We start from the raw sequence: 23,283 nt of genomic DNA, 5'->3' as shown, positions 1-23,283 counted from the left end.
CATGGAAAGCACCAGCTGCAGAGCTGTACCAGGAGAGGCCTCATCAGATATGATCTCAATCAATAAACCTGCCTCCTCCTCCACTGTGTGGGATGTTCAGACACAAAAGCCACCAGAAAAAGTGTATTTTTCACCTTCTTTTGAGGCCTGAACAGAGGAACAGATCATTGCTCTTTCCCCTCAGAGAGAAGAGAAATTGTCTAATAATAATACTTTCCCTGGCTGGCCAGAGAAATAAAGTGACCAGCTGAGCTGCAAGTAGATGATTATTCTTTCAGCAAAAACTATGATCAGTCTGAATTCAAAGACCAAAGGCATTTTAAAGGCAAAAACACCTGGGGAGAAGAATGGACAGTGGATTAAAACAAAAATTCCCCTCACCTGTTTTCCTCACAGGGCCAGCCAAAAAAGAACAAGAGGCAGAACAGGCACTGGGAAGGAATAAAATAATGGCTGGTTATACAAAGGCCCTTTGTCAGAGAGGCGTTCCGGGGCTGCCTTTCTCTCACACATTCAGAACATGGGCTCCCACGTGTCCTAAAGACATGAGAACAAGATGGAGACAACTAACTAATCAGGACAAGACAGGTCCCCAGGGGTTGGTTCTGCCTCTGGTTAAGTTCCATGGCCAAAGGCTATATGTGAAACAAGACTCAGGACTCCAATTTTTTTTTTTTTTTTTAATTTAAAGAAATCACTGTGTATTCACAAGGGCAGGCTAGACTGCTGTTAAAGGCAACCTAGCCACATGGCAGTTCCTTAACATGACAAAAACCTATTTCTCCTTCCTGCATCATCCCTGGCTGGGTGACTCTTCGACTTAAGTCCATTGCCAGTACTCTGAACAGCCCCACCAGCATGCTGGGGGCTGTAAATGTTGCTCCTGGCCGGGCAGCTGTCTCCTGGCAACCACCCCACACATGGGAGGGTAGCAGAGGAGCTTTTGTCTCTGAGGAACCCTAGTCTGATTGGAAACGGTACAGAACTGGGCAGCCCGGGTGGCCCAGCAGTTTGGTGCCACCTTCAGCCTGGGGCGTGATCCTGGAGACCCAGGATCGAGTCCCACGTCGGGCTCCCTGCGTGGAGCCTGCTTCTCCCTCCGCCTGTGTCTCTGCCTCTCTCTCTCTCTCTCTGTGTCTGTCATGAATAAATAAATAAAATCTTAAAAAAAAAAAAAAAAGAAATGGTACAGAACTGCTAAAACTGAGCTGGCTGATAGGCATTTATGATCACCTGCTTTATGCAAAGATCTATATCATCTGCTATAAGACAAAAAAGAAGACCCCTGATCCTAAAGAGGCTGAAAATCTAGAGGGTGGCAAATATGCAGTCAACTAACAACTAACTGGATGCTGAACTTCCATCCATTCTATTTTCCTTCAACTGTGCCAGCTAATTTATTCTCATAGGATCCTGATGAATGTCATAAACTCACCTAAAAATAAATAACTTACAATTTAAGCATCACAGCTACAGTAGGGAATTTAATGAGCAGAAGCATATGAAGGCATATTAAGTGGTTACGAGTTGGCATTAGGGCCAGAGCACCTGTTTTCAGATATTGGGGCTGCCACTTCCCAAAAGTTATTTGTTCTGTTCCTCAGTTTTTTGACCTATGAAATAAGGATGGAAATTGTTCCTACTTCACAGGTTACTAAAAGGATTAAATCAGTTGTAAAGGTGAAGCACACATAAACATGAGAATTCTTGACTTACTCTGCAAACCATCGACATGCAAACCCTGCTCCCAAATGCACTCTTCTTAGTCTGTTCTTACACCTGTCATGACCCACCTGTCAGGTAATCTGAGGTGATCTGTCACCTGTTTGGCCCATGTGGTCATCCTAACATCCTTTTCTTTTCATCCTTTTTTTTACTCCTTAACTCTGGTCCCACCTAAACATATCTCCTAGAACTGGAAAAATTTTATTTATTTTTTTTACTGAAGAATACCTTATCCTTTTCCTAATTTGAATTTTCATTTTCATTTTCTTAATGTGGCACAGTTGCCTCTCATCTCCCCGACATGAGAGAAATGAAGGAGATAGCAATGCATTTCTGAGGAATCAGGGGGGCTTCTTGGAAAAACTGATATTGAGCTGTACAGGACTGTGACAGGTGCAGGAAACTTTCCATGGCAGGTGGTTTTCCCTTTATTTGACCAGCTCTCACTGTCTGGTCTATGTATCTAAACCTAGATTTGTCTCATTTTCCCTTCCCTTGCCAACTTTTATAACTATCCCATTGTTCCCTTCCTGGAACATGCTGGCTTATAAATGTTTACACAATGAATGCATGCATGACTTTTCAATGCCCCATCTCCAGTTAGGTATCTAACATTTTGACTCTCTTAACTCTCCATATATGCCCCTCATCATCATTCTCCCCAACACAGTTATCTTCTTCAGGCCACAACTTGCCATTCTATTCCTACTCAGTCTCAGTGTTCTCAAATGCCACACATGCCACTAATTGCACAGGTCTCTTTATTGCCCCTCTATGATACACCTCACTTTGTTTTGCTCCCATTTCTGAAAACCTCCATGCTCAGCTTTTATGTAATGGGTTCTTGGCAGGAGAATTATGAACAGGACATTATCAACATTTAATGATCCCCCCACCCCCAGCCATCTCCCTGCTTTACAACCAGATCGGAAAATACCAAAGTCCTAAGATGGGGTTCAGTGGTCAGAATGGAGCAAAGCAAGGATTGAGAAAGACAAAAGGCATATGAGACTTGGAAAGCAAATACATTCACATTCTGATACATATTGATGTATCCAGGTAAGGAATGTGTACTCAAAAATATATCTCAATATGCATTGCTAGGGCAGGGAGAAGAAAGAGCTCCATCTTTGGAGTCAAAAGTACCTTGCTTGAAACTCAACTCTGCTGCTAAATAATTGTGTGAACTTGAACACGTCACCTAGCCGCTTCCCAACCTCATTTTCCTCCCCTATAAAATTGGGGTTAGTTGTTCTTCCTTTGCAGGGTTATCAAGTGGACAAGAAAGCAGGCATATAGACTCCCGTACAGTCCTTGCCACACAGTAGATTCCCAACAAAAAAAGATAGTAATTATTATTAAGAATTTTGTGATTAACCACTGTTGATCAGTTTTCATTTGAAAACTCAATAGTTTCTCTTGTATCATCCCAGATGGATTGATTATTCTCCAATAAATACTCACTAAACACCTATTATTTTTAAAATACAAGATGAATGAATACAGAGCCTGCCCTCCAGGGGTTAATTATAATGGGGTAAGCAGCCAGGTTAGCAAATGATCACAGGAGTAAGACAAGGGCTGTGCTATGGGTATGTATATGGCAGTATGTGTACTCCAGAAGAAAAAAGGCCTAGAGGAGCCTAAGAAGGTCAGAGATCAGAGATATACACTCTGACGAAGTGATACTGGAGAGGATTTTTAAAGTCAAGAAATCTCTTGAGAACTAGGAAAGGAGCAGAGGGAACAATATTTGAGAGAAAAAAAAAAAAAACAGAGATAAGAGTAGCATGACACATTCAGGAAACAGCAAGCAGCTTGAGGTGATCAGAACTGGGGCCTGGGGGATGAAGGAGAGCCAGATCGAAAAGGACGCATTCACAACTGTCATTCTGAGGAGTCTGAACTTTATTTTATGGGTAATAAGGAGTCATTGAATGGCAATGACAGAGTAGGATTTGCATTTAGAAATTTTTCTTTGGCTCATTTTTCTTTCTACAGTTAGAAAATTGGATTAGAGTGATGCTTTCCTTTTTTTTTTTTTTCCACATCATGGCATAACAGAATGTTATGGCACACACAGAATAACACAGGAATGGCTCATTGTGGTCGATGGCAAGAGTGCTTTAGCTGAGAACCTGCCCTGGACCCCACACACTGCCCAGAGAGTCAAAAGAGTCACCATTCTACACGCACATATCAGCCTCGTACCCACCAGTGTGAGGTGGCACATGAGTTGGGAAGCTCCAGATTCAAGGAGAGGTAAGATGATGAAGCAAGAAATGTCTCAGAGAATTAACTATATTGAGGTTATTGGTCTGGGTGAGTCCTAATGAGCAAAATGTGAGTAACAGCCAGTGAAAAGATTTGGTGTCAAGAATGTTGCTCAATGCCAATGGGCCTGAGGTTTGGTAGAGTTTAATACAATGTCTCTTTACACAGCACAAAAGCTCCTAAAGAGCAGGATGGGATAAACCATTTCTTTCTTCTTTCTTGATAATTTCAATCTGTATGTCTGAAAAAAAGCCCTGAGTGGCAGGATCAGCCTCAAGCCAAATTGTAAAATTGGTGACATTTATCCTCAGAATCTTGTCTTCCCTCATCTCTATCCTTCCCTATGCACCCACATCCTTATCCTTGAGCCAACTTCAGGAGCACTCTCTTTCCCTCCCCGTATCAAATCTGCCTCTCCAGACATCTGTGATGCAGTCATTCATTCCTGTGTAAATGTGTCCTTGCACATCTTCTCCCTGGAGTATGTGCACTTCAGATAGCATTTCTTTGTTAAACATGAAGACTTGTTTCCCTTTCAAGCTATTTTAGGCTCTAGGGCTCAGAAAGGAGAAGTGGACAGGTGGAGAGCCTTATCTTTACAAACTCCTGAAATCACACTAGGAAGGCATCTCTATAAACACCTGCGTGGTATTTAGTAGTGACTAAATAATGCTTCATTTAGTCTTCCTAATGACCTGGTCAGAAGGCAGAGCAAATGATCATATGCCCATTTTACAGAGGAGAAAAATGAGATCTGGAGGGGTTATGTGGTTTGCTAAAAGCTTCACAGTTCTCTTTAGCACTAAGGTCTAGCCTGCTAAATGCTGGTAGGGAGGAGTATCCTCAGCTTGCCATGTAACTTTTCTGAGTTAGTGTTCTCCAACTCCCACCTTCACTAGGAAGATAGCCAGCCCCACATGGTGAATCAAGGTCAGTCCATCCAGACACACCTCCTCCAGGGTTTTGTTTGTCTGCCTGGTGGCCTTGAGTCTGGCAGCTCCCAGCTGGCTGCTAGGGGAGCACAGCTCGCAAGGACAGTAGTGCTTTGTCCTGCAAGACTGCATGTATCAGTGTTGAGACTAAGATGGGACACGTGGGGGCTGGGAACCAACAGGCAATGAGGAGAGTCAGCTTGCAGAGCCACCGGTCTCTAAGAAAGCAGAAACTTCCATTGTTTTTCTTATTTAAATCTTTTCCATTGATTTTTTTTTTCTCAGCCTCCTGACTTTTAACGTTTAATGGCCACCTTTTGTTTTTTAAGCACAAAAGGGAAAGTGTCTGGTCTTCTAATGCATGAAGTAAGTTAAAATGAGGTTTCTTGGGACCACAACCCTTCCACCGAAATTAGGAAATAGGGCAGCCAGTCTCAGGAATAAGTCAGTGCTGGGGTGCAGCAAGTGGTAGAGGAAGCTAAGGAGGGGTTTGCCAACAAATCATGAAGAAGACATATAAATACTAATAGCACTTCCCCAGCACAAAAAGGTGAAGAGGAGAAAACTGCACCTGCTCTTTCAGTATTGGCTGTTCTTGTTTTCTGTTTGGTTTGGTTTGATTTGGTTTGGACATTTTGATTTGTTCTGTTGGGGTGTTTTTGTTTTCTTTTCAAGGCTATTCTTGGTATTCAGATAAACCAGGTTGCACTGGTAAAAATACACTCAATCTTTATGCTTTGTGTTACTCTTTAATTCTTTGAGAAGCACAAATTGTGACTGGTCCCAAACCCCAATCTCCTGCCCTAACCTCATCTAGGATTGATGGTCTCCCCACCCCCCCCCGCCCAAATATCTTTGTATCTGTGAATTTTCCTACTCAAAGCGGGTATTTCTATCTGTTATCTGAATTTACTAAATTTTAACTCTGCAATCTCCACTGCCAAACCCTTCTCACCCTCCACATGCCCCAAGTAGTTTTTGGAGAGCTGGTCTCTACTACAGATGTATTCTTTCTTCTCTTCATCTCCTGCACCATGACCTGAGAAGCTTCAGGTACCTGGGAGTCAAGCAGAGCTGGACCAGCTGGACTGCCTGGTGACTGCTCCCTCTCTTTATACTTTACTTCTTTGAGGACGACAGTCAGAGGGAGACAGGAGCAAAAAGACCAAACTGAAGTTGTTCCAGTCTTCCTCATATGCAAGGAATTCACCAATCCCAGACCACGCCATGTGCCCTTTGGAACACAGTATCTTTCTGCAAACCTTTTTCCCCTTACTAACTTTGCAAATTGACTTGCTTCTGTCAAGGTTAAAGCTTAACTAGAAGGCAAAGACTGAACAGAAACATTTCTCTTTCTTAAACGTTTCCCCTTTTTCTATGTAAAAGAAAAGCCTTGATGGATGTAAAAGAGAATGGAAGCAGAATGGCTCTCAGGGCAACTTTCTATGGTGACTTGTTTTGAACTCTGACCAACAAAGGAACCTCCAAGCTTCTGTCCCTTTCATCCTTCACAAAGAATTCTGACCCAGGCAGCCTCTCCCTAGCACCACCCATATCTACTGAGTGCAATTCTCTGTCTGCACTGGAACGAAATATCAATGGCTGACCAGAAAGTCCAAGTGTGCCTGTTAATTTTATTGGCCTGCTGGGACATGGGAGAAATCCAAATTGCCAGCCTCAGGGACTGAGGGGACCCCTCTTTTCTTTGAGGGGTCATCGGGCATTACATCTACTCTAATGTTCCTCCATTTGAGGGTTTGCTTTCTTCATGTGAGGATTTATTCTTTTCTGTTGTCAAAAGAAAATTCAGAGAGCTTTACTCAACATCACTATTTTATTGAGCAAAGTGCTCACAAACAGGGATACTTCATACCTGAAACTGGTATGACTCTTAGAGGTATGACATCACAGGGTGGCCTACAACATGAAAATGAAGACATAATTAAGCCTTTACAACCATTGGTTATTGCAATGGAGATTTCCATACTGGCAGGGCATTGGTTAAAAGTGATCACCTTATATCATTTTAAGAAGATAATTTAAGTGTCCTTTATGATTACCAAAAGCACTTATAAGAAATAACCTACTTTAACTTTCGCTTACATTCACAAAATACGCTAGATTAAGTTTCACTTATGTGGTTTACCCAGTTTTATCTATTGGAGAGATCTTCAAATCTGGTCTGCATTTTATTTTAATATTATTCTCCTCTCTGGTGTGATCACCGATACTCTCATGCCCCCCCCCCCCCAGCTTTTGCAAACTGCAATTGCCATAATAATGCTAAGTTCTTTCAATATATCTTTAAGGGATAAGAAAAGCATAGCTTGCCCTACTTAAAATAACCCATGGCATTTGGACTTGGGGGGAAACCAGTGGGTACTCTGTTCACTCTAAAAGAAAAAGACAGCTCTTGGTGTTCCCTGCTCATCTAACTTGGAACGGACCTGTCTTAATTCCAAATTGCATCCTCCGTAGTGGTGAGTGTGGGCTTTCTTGAACACCATGAGAGGGAAATCCTGGCCATTATGTAGATTATTATTCCACTAATAGATACACTGAGTTAGAAACTCCTGCTATCCCCATTTCACCTATCATTTAACAAGACAGGAGCAGAGCCTCTCTCAACTGACAAGCCAGCCGTTAGGAGCAGGCCAACAGTACTGTGGGGATGCCATCTCAGAATGTGCCCTCTGTCCTGAGATTGTTAGGTACTACTTGGCCCCTGCCCCAAGATCAGTGCTGACATCCATTCTTGTCACAAGGGGCTCTACAAAGCAGTTTCTGATTTTGCAACTTTGCAAATGGTGGGCAGAAGTGGACCTATATGGTCTTACCTAAAGCAGGTGTTATCTTTGTCTCTAAATCCTGTCATTTAATCCTGTTGTTAGAATTACAAGTCCTACATTTTATGTGAGCTTGAGTCGATGTATGATCTTGTAATTTCTATAGAGAAAAGGACCTGACAGAGGAGCCATGCCAACATTTCAGTATCAATCCTTCCATATAATTCCTCAGTGGCCCTTATTTCCTCTTTTACCTTGAACATTTCTTCTCAATGGGATGATAATACTCCTGAGGAGGCAAAAATGTGTTCTTGGCAGGGTGAAGGGAGGCAATTTTTACTCCTTTTATGTATAAAGAACGGATACACATATAGTACATGAACAGATATATAGTATATCTATGGTATTAAAATTTCATGAGAATGAGAAGAGCAAGAGAGGAAGATTAGGAGGAAAAATGCTGTCTGAAAAGGCTCCTTAGGGAAGCAATGAGGAAAACCAAAGTAGATCAACAATGACCTAGAACAAAAGCTTTACAATATGATCCCTACATGCCTTTCTGTCCTTTCTCTGTCTGACCAATGATTTAGAAGGCAGAGAGCCTAATAATCATGAGGATTTTTGTGGAAATATTTATATGCTGGAATTAACATGACAAATCTATAATATTCTGTTACATCAGATAAACTTGATATAAGATTTTGAGCTATACTACTTGATACATCATCTTAGATTTCCATGTCCATGAAGCTGACTCATTCAACAATTAACCTCCTATTTGCTTGATAACTCTGAAGGCCCTCATTTTACTTCTACAGTCATTTCCAGGGCACATCTTCATTTCATTTATTATCCAGAATTGGCCCATCACAGTTGGCATTTAATCCCACTTCTCTGTTATATGACAAACAGCGTCTTATCTTACCAGCTCTCACCACATTTCTTGATTCTGACTTCCTGGATGAACTCCAACCACATGACCCTTTAACTTTCCTCCACGATATCACCTACCTCTTAGCCTTCCTCCCTTTTCTATCCAGATCTGGTTGGACTTTTACTTTATTCTCTTATCAGAATTCTTGGTTCTTTGCACCCCATCCTATCCCCACATCTCCCCAGGAAAGAACCAAAAGAAAGAGAGTCCATGAAAGAGGATGGCTCTAGCTAACTGCCACAACTCAAACTCTTCACCTCTGTGTCCAAGAGACTATGCACTAAGAGTAGAAATGCACACACATGGGCAAATGGCCAACAAAACAACAACAAAAATACAGTCCTGGACTACATGTGCCCCTCTCTAACTACACATCATGCTTAGCTGTCCTTGGTTAGCTGTTTTATCCATTCTCTTAATCCAGAAGCCAATCCTTATTACTCACTCTCCTCACATGCCTTTTTTAAATTCCACTCAACCATTGAAGTCAGTGGCCTTGCCCCCTGTATAATTTAGTATATAGAAAATTAAGTGTATCTGCCTTATCTTTCCCCTCAATAACTCGTTCTCTTACCTGAGAGTTAACTACAATATCTCCTTTCTCTATTTTATTTTTTCTAGTCTTGCTTCACTACGGTCCTTCAGTCATGTTCAAGATCAGCCCTTCTTCTAACATCTTTCACCCCCATCCACTCCCACTTTGAAGGAATCTCACTATACCACACATACCCCAACATGATCCTTCCCTGACTAAACACGTTTGTGTCTCTCACAAAGAGGGAAGGGGAGCTCTCCTTTGACTTTCCTTCTTCCTCTAGCTATCCTCCAACATCTCTTCCCAATTCATCCAAAATTTTTGAAAGATTTTAGGCTTGTTGTCTTTGCTTCCTTAACATTGCCACATCTTACAAAACAAAACAAAAACAACAACAACAACAAAAAAAAAATCATTGCCATATCTTTTTTCAATTCAGTACAATCTGAATGTTTCTCTCTAACAGTTCACAGAAATCGTTCCTTGGAAGGTCATGAATGACCTCCCAATAATCAAATCCAAAGTGTACTTGAGAGTTCTTATCTTACCACATCTCACTGATGTGCTTGCCACTTTTTGCTATCTTCCAGGAAGGGAAACTGGAGCAGGGTGATGAGAGAAACACTACTTTCTACACTTGGGATGTTAATTTTTATTTTCAGAAGGGGAATCCTTAAGCACTATCACAAGAAACGTCTTACATGGCTACCTTAAGCTGCAAGAATAGCTAAGCAGTAGAGTGTTTTAGTTTGTTGTAGCCTCTGAAATGGAAGAAATCAAGGAAGAAAAAAGTTGTGATTTTCTGGATTTTGATTAGCTAGTACTCAATGTCTGCCACAGAGTATAATTGCACTTTCTCTTTCATTTCAATTAACTTCAACACACAGAAAGGCAAAGTATCCAGAGCATGGATGCTAGAGCTGGGAGTCCCTACAATTGAGTTCTGGAGCTATCACTTTCTAGCTATGTGACTTTAGTCAAGTCACTCGAACCTTCTGTATTTTGGCTTTCTAATTTAAAAATTTGGGATAGGTAACAAATCCCTAATGGGTTTGTTGTGAAGATTACATGAGTTTATTTATGTAAAAGACTTAGAACAAAGCCTTTCACAGAGAAGTAGCTATTACCATTTTTATTATTAGTGCTTATAAATACACATCTCTACAACATCTTTCGCTCCCCTAGCTTTGGATTTGGACAGCTAACTGCCCACTAGACACTGCCTTAGCTTCAATCAGGCTGCCATAAAATGTACTACAAACTGGCAGAGTAAAACAGAAAAAAAATTATTCTCTCACAGGTCTGGAGGTTACAAGTCTGAAATTTGGGTATCTACGGTATATATTCCTCCAAGGGCTCTCAGGAAGCTCTTTCCTAGCTTCTAGTGATGACAAGCACTTTTTGGCAATCCTTGGCATATAGATACATCACTCCAATCTTTGCTTCTGTCTTCAGGCAGCTGTCTTCTGAGTGTCTCTATGTCTTCACATGTCATTCTCTCCCCTTTGTCTCTACTTTCCTTTCTTATAAGGACATCAGTCATATTTGATGGAGGCCTCTCATCTTAACTTGATTACATCTGAAAAAAAATCCTATTTTCAAAATATTAAAACTTCTATCTTGTTGGGGGGACACAATTCAACCCACAATAGACAGCTCTCACAGAGGTACCTTCTAAACAATATAGGATATCCATGATTCTTCTCCATCTCACACTCCATGTATTTAAATGGTACATCAAGTCCTGCTGGTGTGTGTGTGTAGGAGGAGGACGAGGAGGAGGAGGACGACGACGAGAAGGAGGAGATACCTATGTGTGTACACACACACACTCACACATTATTCCCTCTTCTTAATCCCTTTTCTTCTACTGTATTCTATTTTGGGCCCTCCTCCAGCATTCAAATGCAAAAATATAATCTACATAAACCGGCACATAGGTCTTCCAAAGTCTGGCACCTGTTTTTGCTGAAGACGGTGTACTACTTCCCACCTCCCTGAAATGTTTCCCTTTGCTTAAAATCTCTCTCTTTCCTTTGCTCCCTTTCAACTGGTTACATTGTACTCACCCTTTAGGACTCCACTTGAGCATCACTTCCTCCAGAAAACCATTTCTATCTCTCCTGACCCTATCACTGCAAGACTGGATCAAGTGTCCAATCTTTGCTTTTTCCTTAATATTCTATACTTCTTTCTATCACTGCATTCATCACATGTCTTTATAATTATTTTCATTCATGTACTACATTTTGCTACCCTGGAAAAAGATCAAAATTCAAACTTCAAAGTATAATTTCTATTGAATGCATATTGTTTTTGCACAATTATAAAATTGAAAAATAATTAAGTTGAACCATCCTAAGTCAGGGACCATCTCTAATGTTATAGGAAGGTCAAGAATAAAAGGATGACAAAAAATATATTATGCAAACACTAATCAAAAGAAATCTGGAGTGGCTATATTAATACCAGACTTGGTAGCAAAGAAAACTACCAGAAATAAAAGGAGACATTACATAATGACAAAGGGTCAAGACTTAATTTTAAATGTATATACACCTAACAGTATTGCTTCAAAAATACATGAAGCAAAAGCTGACACAACTGAAATTAGAAATGGACAAATCTAACTATATAAGTATTCAAAAGAACAAGTAGATAGAACATCAATAAGGATATAGAAGAAGGAACAATATCATCAGCCAACTGGATCTAATTTGACATTTCCAACTCATTTTATGAAGCTAGCATTACTCTGATATGAAAAGTAAATAAAGTACAATATAAGAAAACTATAGACCAAAATCCCTCAAACACTTCTGAAAAATCTTTGACAACATACTAGCAAATCAAATCCAGCAATATATAGTAACAATTATACACAATGACCAAGTGGGGTTTATCCCAAGACTGCAAGACTGCTTTAGTATTTGAAGATCAAACAATGCAATCCACAGGCTCTAATTAAAAGACTAAAGAAGAAAAACAAGATTATTTTAATTAATACATAAACAAGCATTTGAAAATAATCTAATACCCATTCATAGTAGAACACTCAGCAAAGGTTTCAGACATGACATTAAGCACTACCCTTAAAAAAAAATCAATTGGACTTCATCAAAATTAAGAACTTTTACTCTGTGTAAGACACTGTCCAGAGAATGAAAGATTTGAGAGAAAATATTTGCAAACTATCTATCTTAGAAACAGCAGGAATTCACAATATCTTTTTAATATCTCAGAGCTCCACAGAAAGAAAACAACAAAAAAAGTTGGATAAAAATTTGAACATTTCACCAAAGAAGGTATACCAATGACAAATAAGCACATGAAGAGATGTTCAACAACAGTAGCCATTAAGGAAATAATTAAACCTCAGTATGATAAAACTTTATACTTCCTGGAACAGCTAAAAACAAAATAAAACTAATACTACCAAGTGCTTACAAGGTTGCAGAGTACTTGGAACTCTCATATTCCGCGAGTGAGAAGACAAAATGCTAACGCTGCTCTGGAAAACGGTTTGGGGGTTTCTCATACGGTTAAATTTACATTTGCCATGTAATCCAGCAATTTAATTCCTAGGTATTTATCGCAGAAAAATGAAAATGCATATTTATACAAAACTCCACACATTAGTGTTTATAGTAGCTCTATTCATTATCCAAAAATGGAAATAATTCAAATGCCCTTCAATAGGTGAATGAGTAAACTGCCAATATAATCCTATAATGAAATACTACTCAGCAATAAAAAAGGAATAGCTGACCTGCACAACAAATAAAGGAATATCAAATGAACTATTTTGACCAAAAAAAAAAAGCCACTCTCAAAAGGTCCTATACTGTAGGATGCCATTTATATGACATTTTAGAAAGGCAAAAACGTAACAGCAGAACACAGATCAGTAGTTGCCTGGGCTTGGAAGTCAGGGTGCAGGAAATCATACATGACTTCAAAGGAGCAGCAGAGGGAATTTTTGGTGATGAAACAGTTCTGTATCCTAATTATAGTGGTAATCCCAATAAATTTGCAAATCATATGCCTGATAAAGGACTTGTATCCAAAACATTTAAGAATTCTCAAAACTTAATAAAAACAAATGATCCAAAAACCTTTCATTAGATCCTCAAAGGAATCTGGATTCTTCCTGTAAAAAATTAGCCACCATTGGTTTATGTGCTCTGCTTGGAAAATTCAGAGGTTGACCAAATACCAAACTTAGAACAGGGAACTTAAAATCCTGCTCATGCTCTCCCTGTATTAAGAGCCTGCCATACAACACAACTCCAAAGTTGCCATAGTCTTCTGAGATAACCCTCCAAAGATGACAGTGTTTCATTAAACACAGGAACCATTAGGAGTGGTTACCCCTAGGTGGAACCATTAGGGGTGGTTTACATAGAGCTATACATAGAATTACACACACACACACACACACACACACTCATTTGTACTATGTATTAATTTTTTAAAAAACAAACTTATTTTGTTACACTGCAGGGAGAATTAAAAGTAAGAATATCATGTGGCTAACTGCCTTGAGCAATGAATGGCTGTACCTATTGAGTCCTCAATAAATGTTAGTTCACTGTCCCTTCTCCTTGCTTTTCTTAGCCAAGGAATCATGTCTTTTGCACAGTTCAGAACCAGAAAAGTCTGGTGGAGGCTGTGTGGGTATGCATCCCACCAGCAAGTTTTGGTCTTCAATTAGTGCAAAGATCCCGTTTAACAGGAACATTTATTTCTTAGATCAATAGGTGTTTTCAAAATCGAAAATGTCAAATTGTGGAGACACAAATTTCAATCTTAGAGTAACATGAAATATACCCGTGTTCCAGAAATGGGCAACAGAGTCTTTTTTGTTAAATACAAAGTATCAATACTATTATAACATTGTTGCAAAGCTCTTGCTTTGCTACAGTCATTCTAGAAATTATCATTTATAGATTTCAGTATTTATTAAAGAAGGAAAAAGTCCTTGTGTTTCTGTTGACCATTACTATTTATTTCTACCAATTAAGTATTATAGACAAATTACATTTTGCTTCTTTTACAGCATGTGAACTCTTTATCCAGGATCAGCTCCAGGCTAGCAGTTGGTATTTAGAGGAGCATAAACTGTACTTAGTATTACTTTATATTCTTCTGACACAAAGAAGAGATTTTCTTGATTTCTAGTAAAATCTCTGATCCACATTTAAAAGAAACAATGCTAAATTATGCTTTCTTCTCGCCCCCACAGAGGAAATTAAATTTTTCACAAAACCTCTCCCTCTGTCAAAATTCATGTTGCTCTTCAGGATTAGGTTTAGTTATTATCAGCTTATCACCTTAAAGACTAAATAAATCATTCTTCAAAATTCTATAATAAATAATATGTATTATCTTAGGAGTGATTGGAGACAGGTTATCTTCTGAGCAGTGTCTTATTTGCTTTTCTCTGAATCTATTTTAAATAGTTTCTATTTGTCTCTAACAGAGTTCATGTGAACATTCGACATTTGCTCTGCACACAGTGAGTAAAAGATAATTATTCAACACATATGCTTTCTGATTAAATGTGTGAAACTTCTAAATAGAAAATGGAAATTGGTTTAAAGTGCATTACAAAAGACTTAAATTTATCTTTGGTTCATGGAGCAGTGATCAGCTTCTCTTGCAGTGTTCCTGTGATTTCATTCTCAGTGATTGTCACAGTCAGAGCATACAGATTTCAGAAGGAAGTTTATCCCAAGTTAATCCTTCTATATCTGAGCAGAAGTAGCCCCAAACTGACCTTTATGTGACAGTCACCTTTCATTATTGCATTTTGAGCTAAATGTTGTCAATAAAAATCACAGTTAAGTCAGGCTGACATTAACCAAAGGGACCAAAAGAACAGCTTCAGAGGCAAAAATCTATTTGCCATGTTATCAGATACTGAGACCCTAGTGAGTCATTAAAGTGGAATTCTGTTTATTCACTCTGACAGAGTAAAGGCAGCTGTGAATTGTATCCAGAGCAAAAATCCAGAATCTAAAGTAACAAAAACCCAATGTAGAATTAATTTAGTAAGACCAGGCATCAGAGAATTTTGTGGTAAAATCTCTTTTCACTTTTTTGAGGTTTGCGTTCTCTATTGACTCCTAGCACAGTTTCCCCACTTTGGATTTACTTACCACTTTTACTGCTTTTTAGATCAATATCTAAGCCCCAGACCTGTTTTGCTCTCATTTATCCCACTTTAAAACTCATACCCTCATTAAAACCTCACCAGCCCTGCCCACAAAACCCTGATACCAAAACCAGAAAAGATACTACAAAAAAAGAAGGAAGGAAGGAAGGAAGGAAGGAAGGAAGGAAGGAAGGAAGGAAGGAAGGAAAGAAAGAAAGAAAGAAAGAAAGAAAGAAAGAAAGAAAGAAAGAAAGAAAGAAAGAAAGAAAGAAAGAAAAGAAAGAAAGAAAGCTATAGGCCAGTGTCTTCGATGAACATAAATGCAAAAATTCTCAATGAAATATTTACAGACTGAATTCAATAGTCATTCAACAATCTTTCAATGATCAACTGAATCATTCATCATAATCAAGTGGGATTTGCCCTGAGGATGAAAAGGTGGTTCAATACTTGCAAATTGATGTAACATATCATATTAACAAGAAGCAGCATAAAACTATCTGATCTATTGAGATGTATTGCATGCAGAAAAATATTTGACAACATGTAACATCCATTCATGATAAAAATTCTCAACAAAGCCAGTTTAGAGGAAATATCCTTCAATATAATAAAGGCCATATACAAAAAACCCACACCTGACATTATACTCAATGGTGAAAAACTAAAAGCTTTTCTTCGAAGATAGGAATAAGACAAGGATAACCATTCTCACCACTTTTATTCAACATAGTACTGGAAGTACTAGCTGCAGCAATCAGACAAGAAAAAGAAATAAAAAATATCCAAATTGGTAAGGAAGAAGTAAAACTGTCACTATTTGCTGATGACATGATATTATATATAGAAAACATTAAAGGCACCACCAAAAGACTATTAGAATAAGTGAATTCAGTAAAGTGGCAGGATACACAGTTAATATATAGAAATCTGTTGTACTTTTGTACACTAATAACAAAGTAACAGAAAGAGAAGTTAAAAACAATCCCATTTACAATTGCAACAAAAAGAATCAAATATATAAGAATGAGTTTAACTGAGGTGGTGAAAGCCGCGTGCTCTAAAAATTGTAAGACATTGATGAGAAAAGTTGGAGGTAACGCAAATGGAAAAATATACCATTCTCATAAATTGAAAGAATATTGTTAATATGTCCACACTTCCCAAAGCAGTCTATTGATTAAATACAATCTCTATCAAAATATCAACAGCATTTTTCACCAAACTAGAAATAATCCCCAAATTTTAATGGAACTGCAAAAGATAAACCCCAAATTTTAATGGAACTGTAATGGAACTACAGCAATTGTAACAAGGAAGAACAATCTTATATTTCAAGATAGACTACAAAGCTGTAGTAATCACAACAGTATGGTACTGTGGTACTGGCACAGAAGACACATAGATCAACAGAACAGGATAGAAAGCCCAAAAATAAACTCATGTGTATGTGGTCAAGTCATCTTTGACAAAGGAGCCAAGAATACACATTGGGGAAAAGATGGTTTTTCAATAAATGGTGCTAGGAAATCTGGACAATTGCATGCAAAAAAAAAAAGAAAGAAAGAAAGAAATTGGACCATTTCCTTATATCATACACAAAAATAGACTCAAAATGAATTAAAGACTTAAACGTGAGACCTGAAGCCATAAAACTCTTAAAGGAAAACATAAGCAGTAATCTTTCAGATATTAGCCTTAGCAATCTATTTATGAATATGTCTCCTCAGAGGAAACAAAAGCAGAATAAACTACTGTGACTATACCAAAATAAAAAGCTTCACACAGCAAAGGAAACCATCAACAAAATGAAAAAGGAACCTACCAGAAATGGGAAAAGATATTTACAAATGACATATCCAGTAAGGGGTTAACATAAAAAATGTATAAAGAACTCCTAGAACTCAACACCCTCTCAAATAATCCTATTTAAAGATGGACAAGTAAACCTGAATAGTTTTTCCAAAGAAGACATACAGATGGCCAGCAGACACATGAAAAGATGCTCAGTGTCACTAAACATCAGAGAAATGCAAAGCAAAACCACAATGAGATATCATTTTACACTTCTGAGAATGGCTAGAATTAAAATGACAAGAAAGAACGAGTGTTGGCAAGAATGTAGAGAAAAGGAGCTCTCATGTACTGTTAATGGGAATATAAATTTGTGCAGCCAGTGAGGAAAACAGTATGGAGGTTCCTCAAAAGAACAGAAATATGTACAATCCAGTAATTCCACTACTAGGTATTTACTCAAAGAAAAGGCACTAATTTGAAAATATATATGCACCCTTACATTCACTGCAGCGTTATTGCCAAATTTTGGAAGCAGCCCAAGTGTCCATCAATAGATGAATGAATAAAGAAGATGTCATAAAAAAAAAAGAAGATGTCATATAAATATACAAAGGACTATTACTTAGCCATAAAAAAGGAATGAGATCTTGCCAGGGGACAATGTGAATGGACCTAGAGGCCATTATGCTAAGTGAGAGAAGTCAGAGAAAGATAAATACTATATGATTTTACTTATGTGTAGATTCTAGGAATAATAACAATGAAACAAACACAGAATCCTAAATATAGAGAACTGATAGTTGCCAGAGGAGAGGGGGGTTGGGAGGATGGGCAAAATAGGTTAAGGTAAGGTATGACAAACTTCCAGTCATAAAACAAATAAGTCACAGAGATGAAATACAGTATACAGTCAATAATATCGTAATAACATTGTCTGGTGACGGGTGGGGGCTACGCTTGTCGGGGTGACCACTGAGTAATAGAATTATTGAATTGGTATGCTATACACCTGAAATATAACTTTGTATGTCAATAGAGAGCGAGTAAGCATGGTCTTTGGGGACCAGACTTGAATTCAACAATCTGGTTTGCCACCTACTAGCTGTATGCTTGATCAAGTTACTAAACCACTCTTAACTCAGGCCCTCACCTGTGAGTACATGCAAGTATAATTGCTTTTTAAGGTGGTTCTGAGGATACTAGATAATGCAAATGAAATCTTTAGCATAGGATCTCACACAGCAAACACTAAGTATGACCACTATCATCACTACACAAACCGTACTGTAATTATTACATTACATATATATATCTCTGTCGATAGAATTAAAATTGATAGAGCATGAAATGCATCTTTCTTACCACCGTTTTTTTCATAAACCTAATGTGTGTCATGTAGATGATCAATAAATAATTTGTAAATAAGTAACCATACATAGGTCTGTGTCTATCTCTCCCTCTTTCTTCCCTATCTCCCCTCCTATCTATCTATGCATAGGTATGCATGGAAATTTTAAAGTAATTGTTTCTCCTGGGATGCCTGGTGGCTCAGTGATTGAGCGTCTTCAGCTCAGGTTGTGATCCTGGGGTCCTGAGATCGAGTCCCCCAGTGGGCTCCCCACAGGGAACCTGCTTTTCCCTCTGTATCTCTGCCTCTGTCTCTCTCAGGAATAAATTTTTAAAAATCTTTAAATAAACAAACAAATTAATGTTTCTCCTTTATCCTGTAAATTTATACATAATTGACCTTCTTTTCATTTCAAGCAACTGTACCTTTTTCACAATCATTTCCCATTCCTTATTTTCCTATCTGGAACATAAACTCATTCAGCCAAACACTTTGTCTTTTTTACCATAATGTCGTCAGGGCTTGAAACAGTGTCAGAACACAATAAGCCTGAACACAATAAATATTTGTCAAAAGAACAAATAGATATTTTCTGAATTTCAAGATCTGCCTTTAGTCCCTTACATTGGATTCCCCTCTCGGGCTTGTCTCAATCCTGTTCAGTGGTCTCATATGATAAACATTACTCTTATTCACTGCATTACACATTTTCTGAGGTAGAGTCCACCTGATCCAGTCCCAGTACCAAAAACTTAAGTTCCATTGACTAAAGAAGGAAGTCTCCAAAAGAATGTGCACACATCCTATTTGTGTTGCTTTCCAATGGATCATGATGATGTGTCCATTTAGATTATAAAGAACTCCTAGATTATAAGGAACTGTTTAAAGTATGCCTCAACCTTATGATGAGAGGAGGGGGATTGGGAATAAAAGCAGCTTTCTAAAAACCTTTCCCATCATGCCCACAGGTAGTTGCCAACTCCCTAACTATTCATCAGAGCAACTTGCTGCTGCTGCTGGTTTGTAGCCTCCCTCTAAAGCAAGTGTTCTCAATCTTCACCATGCATGAAATAACCTGGGGGGGGGGGGGAGCTTTTAAAATAAGAATGCCTGACTGTGCCTCCCCCTGTCACCACAGGGTAAAGTTTAGGAATTTACAGTATGTTAAAACTCCCCTAGGTGATTTTTTTTTTTAAGATTTTATCTATTTATTCATGAGAGACACAGAGAGAGAGGCAGAGACACAGGCAAAGGGAGAAGCAGGCTCCATGCAGGGACCCGACGTGGGACTCGATCCTAGGTCTCCAGGATCATGCCCTGGGCGGAAGGCGGTGCTAAACCACTGAGCCACCCAGGCTGCCCGTAGGTGATTCTAATATGCCTCCAAGGTTGAGAACCACCCATTTCTAAAGATTTCAAGCCCATTCAGACTACTTTTTCAGGTACCAGAAATCCCAAACTCAAAGTCTTGAGGCACAAGACACAAGACTAGACCAGGAAGGCGTTTAACCAACCAGTAGCTTATGTCATGTCTAAGGCATCAGCCATCACTTAACTGTAGCCAGTTGTAATTATGTGGGAAAGTAGGCCAGTATTACTAGATCGTCTTAATCTTCAAGAGAAGCCATAAATCTGTAATTTTAGATGAACTTTCATAATTTAAAATGCTGGCAACCAAGTCAAATTTCCTTAAAATATTGTGTGGGGTAAACAAAACATGTCTTGAGCTAGATTCCGTTCATGGGCCAATAATTTGCAGTTTTTACTTTATACCAACTGTTCTACAATATCCTGAAAAATCCTTTATATATTCTTCACCAAAAGTCTATTAAATAAATTCCTAGAAAGCTAGATTCCTTCTCATCACTCATGTATGCTCTAGATATTATTTTGAACAAATCTGATTGATATAGCTGGAATAACTCCAAAGGACAAATATTATGTTATTCAGAGTATGAGATGCTCATATGCCTTAACCTTAAAGCTATTGGCAGTGTAAACATCATTCCTCAATCCACGATATGTATTAATACCTGAAATATGCAAAGTACCAACTAGGCTCTTTGGAATAGAGACAAATGGCATAGTTCCTATTCTATAGAACCACTCCGTATACTTAGGGAGGTAGGATATAGACTTAGATTTTAGTAAAAATACAACAGAGCAGTTTATTTATGATGAGGGCATGGCTAGATCTGAGCTCACCGCTGGAAATAGAATATTTCACTGGAAAGGAAACGGAGATAGGTAGTGGAGTGCCTCAGATGGATGACTAGTTAGGATTCCTAGAGGTATTGTCAAGCACTTTGTGTGTTTTTAATTTTTGTTTTTTTTCCTTTTGTCTTGCTTTTCAGTAGCAGAGTATCATGGCAAGTAGTGTTTAGGAGGAGTATTTTGATCATGGTAGATGAAACAGATTGGACAGTAGAGAAAAGAGGAGGACAACCTGTTCTAGGTCACAGCCAAGGTTGCAGACATGAGGGTTCGTAGAAGGGAGGATGGTCTGGCCTGGGTGGTGGCAGAGGGGTGGGAAGGAAAGGGTAAGCTCAAGTGATTTTGACCTTGACTAGAGAAAAAGGAGGGCTAGCAATTATTCAGTAACCCCTTAGGATGGGCTTTATTCCACATTGAGTGCTTAACGTAAAATTATCTCTTTTGCTTTAAGACAGAATATGACTGAAACGGGAGACCACTTGAAGATTCTACTATATAACCACCCTGTAAAATTTATCTTATAGGGCCTTAGAGATCACCTGGTCCAACCCCCTCACTTTACAGAAGGGATTTGACTTTTCTCAGTCATTTACATATCTATAACAGAGCGAGAATACAGCCCAGATTTCTCATTTTTTACCCTAATGATCTTTTTTCTTCATCATGTTGCTTCCTCATCCTGAGCTTTCATATAAATAGGCTATAAATCAGGTATCAGATTCAGGTAAGAGGATTCAAGTGAACAGGTGATAAAATGAAAGTGAACAGGTGATAAAATGTGGTATAGAAAGTAATTCCATAACCACTCAATGCAAACAAGGGAGGAGGGAGCCAGAAAAAAAAAAGGTCTTCACAACCTTGGTGTAGAGGTTGTGCAGAGGAGATAAAGTCAGCAGTGATATACAGTTAGTAGTAGCACCTACATCCTTTTTATCAGCCCAGCACAGATGTTGAGATAAGGGGACATAAATGGGGAAAAAAAAAAAAAAAAAAAAGGAGAGCAGATTCAAAATAGCTATTAGAAAGCCCTGTTCAGTGGAAGATGATAAAAGTGAAGAATCACCACTCTGGGGAGGTTGCTGAGGGGAAATCAAACAGACTCAGGGGACAGGGAGGTGTCACTGGAGCTGGATTTGGAGTGGTGCCTGCCTCATGAGCTTCTATCTTGTAAACAAACTTTTTCTCCTAAAGAAAACATTGTACATCATGATTTGACACAATGGTATGTGGCAGGGTCTACATCAGAAAGATTATCTGGAGGTTTAACTGAATAGATGGTCTATGGAAACTGAAGACAACTGCATCTCCCCTCCTGTAGCCAGCCATTCTGGTGTTACGTAGACAATTATTGTGGCTGGGCCCTGAGCAGAAAATGTTTCTTGGCTATCACAAACTGTGCCAAAAGGGAGAACCAAATTATCCACGCTGTCCTAAATTGCCCATCATCAGCCTATGTAATAAGAGCTAACAAAGGACAGAAAGGAGGAATAAGAATATTGTTCATGCCTCTCCATGCCTTGCCCTATTTAAGTTCCTAGTACTTTTTCTCTCACAAATAAATTATACACAGGATGACTTGGGGAAAATCCGTCTATCAAGATGGATTCAGTAGGGTCCAGCTGGAAAGTAACTTTCTTCTTCACTACCCCTGCCAACGCAAAACCACTCTCTGACTCATTTTTCCTCACCACAGATGAAATTTGGGGTGGGCAATCATAGATGTTCCTCATAAATGAAATGAAAGTCCAATCCTATGGACTGCTTCCCCGACTGAGGAAGGAAGAGTTTCCTTTTTCCTCTTTATTCTCCTTCCTGTCCAGGTGCCACTTTTCCTAGTTTCACCTGGGTTGGGCCTAGGAGGGAGGGAAGCTGGAGGGAAAGGAACTGGATCCTACTCTGATACCACAGTGGCCATCTGGCTTTGGGACCCTCTGGGTGAGGCAGATATTCAAATGCCAATTCTTATTCTCACTGGAACTCACATGGATGAGACCTCCCTCATGCTGGAGGTCTCCATCTTCTGAAGAACAATTCCTCCTCCCACTGGCTTCCAGCAGCCTACACCTGGGGCTCTCTTTTGGGATCAGTTCACTATTCAGGCAAGCCCATCTTCCTCAGGGTGAGCAGTCCAGCTCTCTTCGGCTGGCCCTAGGTCTGGCTCATGGGAAACTCATACTGTTGTCTATAAAACTACATCTCTCTCCAAAAGCAGCTGGATACCTACTTTTAGAGGTCAGACCTGAATCATGTTCCAGTCTAACTCCCCAAATTGCAGGAAATGCATGTCAACACCCTTAATTGGTTCTATTACTTCCTACATTTGGCTTAAGATGGACAAGCACACCCTCTACACCATGGGAGAAGGACACAAAGAACAGTGACACTTCTATCCCAAGAAAACCTCATGGGAGACTTTGCAACCCTCAGTGAATCCTTGGCATTCGCTTATAAAGCCTGAAGGTGGGTGAAGGGCTAATGCCAGCTGAACCCACTTCTCTGTATTTACAGAACACCTCACATCTAGGCAGTTAGTAAGACTGATGCCAAAATGTGAAGAAGTTCTAGAAAAACAAAGTAATTT

The 23,283-nt window shown here is 39.0% G+C and overlaps 1 protein-coding gene across 7 annotated transcripts in view; it reads left to right on the top strand.

Annotated features, from left to right (window-relative positions):
• Positions 1-23,283, top strand: part of FSHR (follicle stimulating hormone receptor) — a 172,949-nt gene that overhangs the window by 43,215 nt on the left and 106,451 nt on the right. For 3 of the 7 annotated variants that reach the window (XM_038551244.1, XM_038551247.1, XM_038551243.1), the window contains exon 2: positions 14,669-14,704. The exons of 2 other annotated variants lie outside the window; for them this stretch is intronic. In XM_038551244.1, coding sequence (XP_038407172.1) covers positions 14,669-14,704 — 36 coding nt within the window. Of the gene's footprint in view, positions 1-3,789; positions 3,988-14,668; positions 14,705-23,283 lie in introns of all 7 variants that reach the window. 2 more of the 7 variants (XM_038551250.1, XM_038551249.1) reach the window with 1 other exon arrangement.

The sequence above is a fragment of the Canis lupus genome, chromosome 10 (assembly GCF_011100685.1).
Source record: "Canis lupus familiaris isolate Mischka breed German Shepherd chromosome 10, alternate assembly UU_Cfam_GSD_1.0, whole genome shotgun sequence".
Lineage (NCBI taxonomy): Eukaryota > Metazoa > Chordata > Mammalia > Carnivora > Canidae > Canis > Canis lupus.
This window is presented reverse-complemented; position numbering and strand designations above follow the sequence as displayed.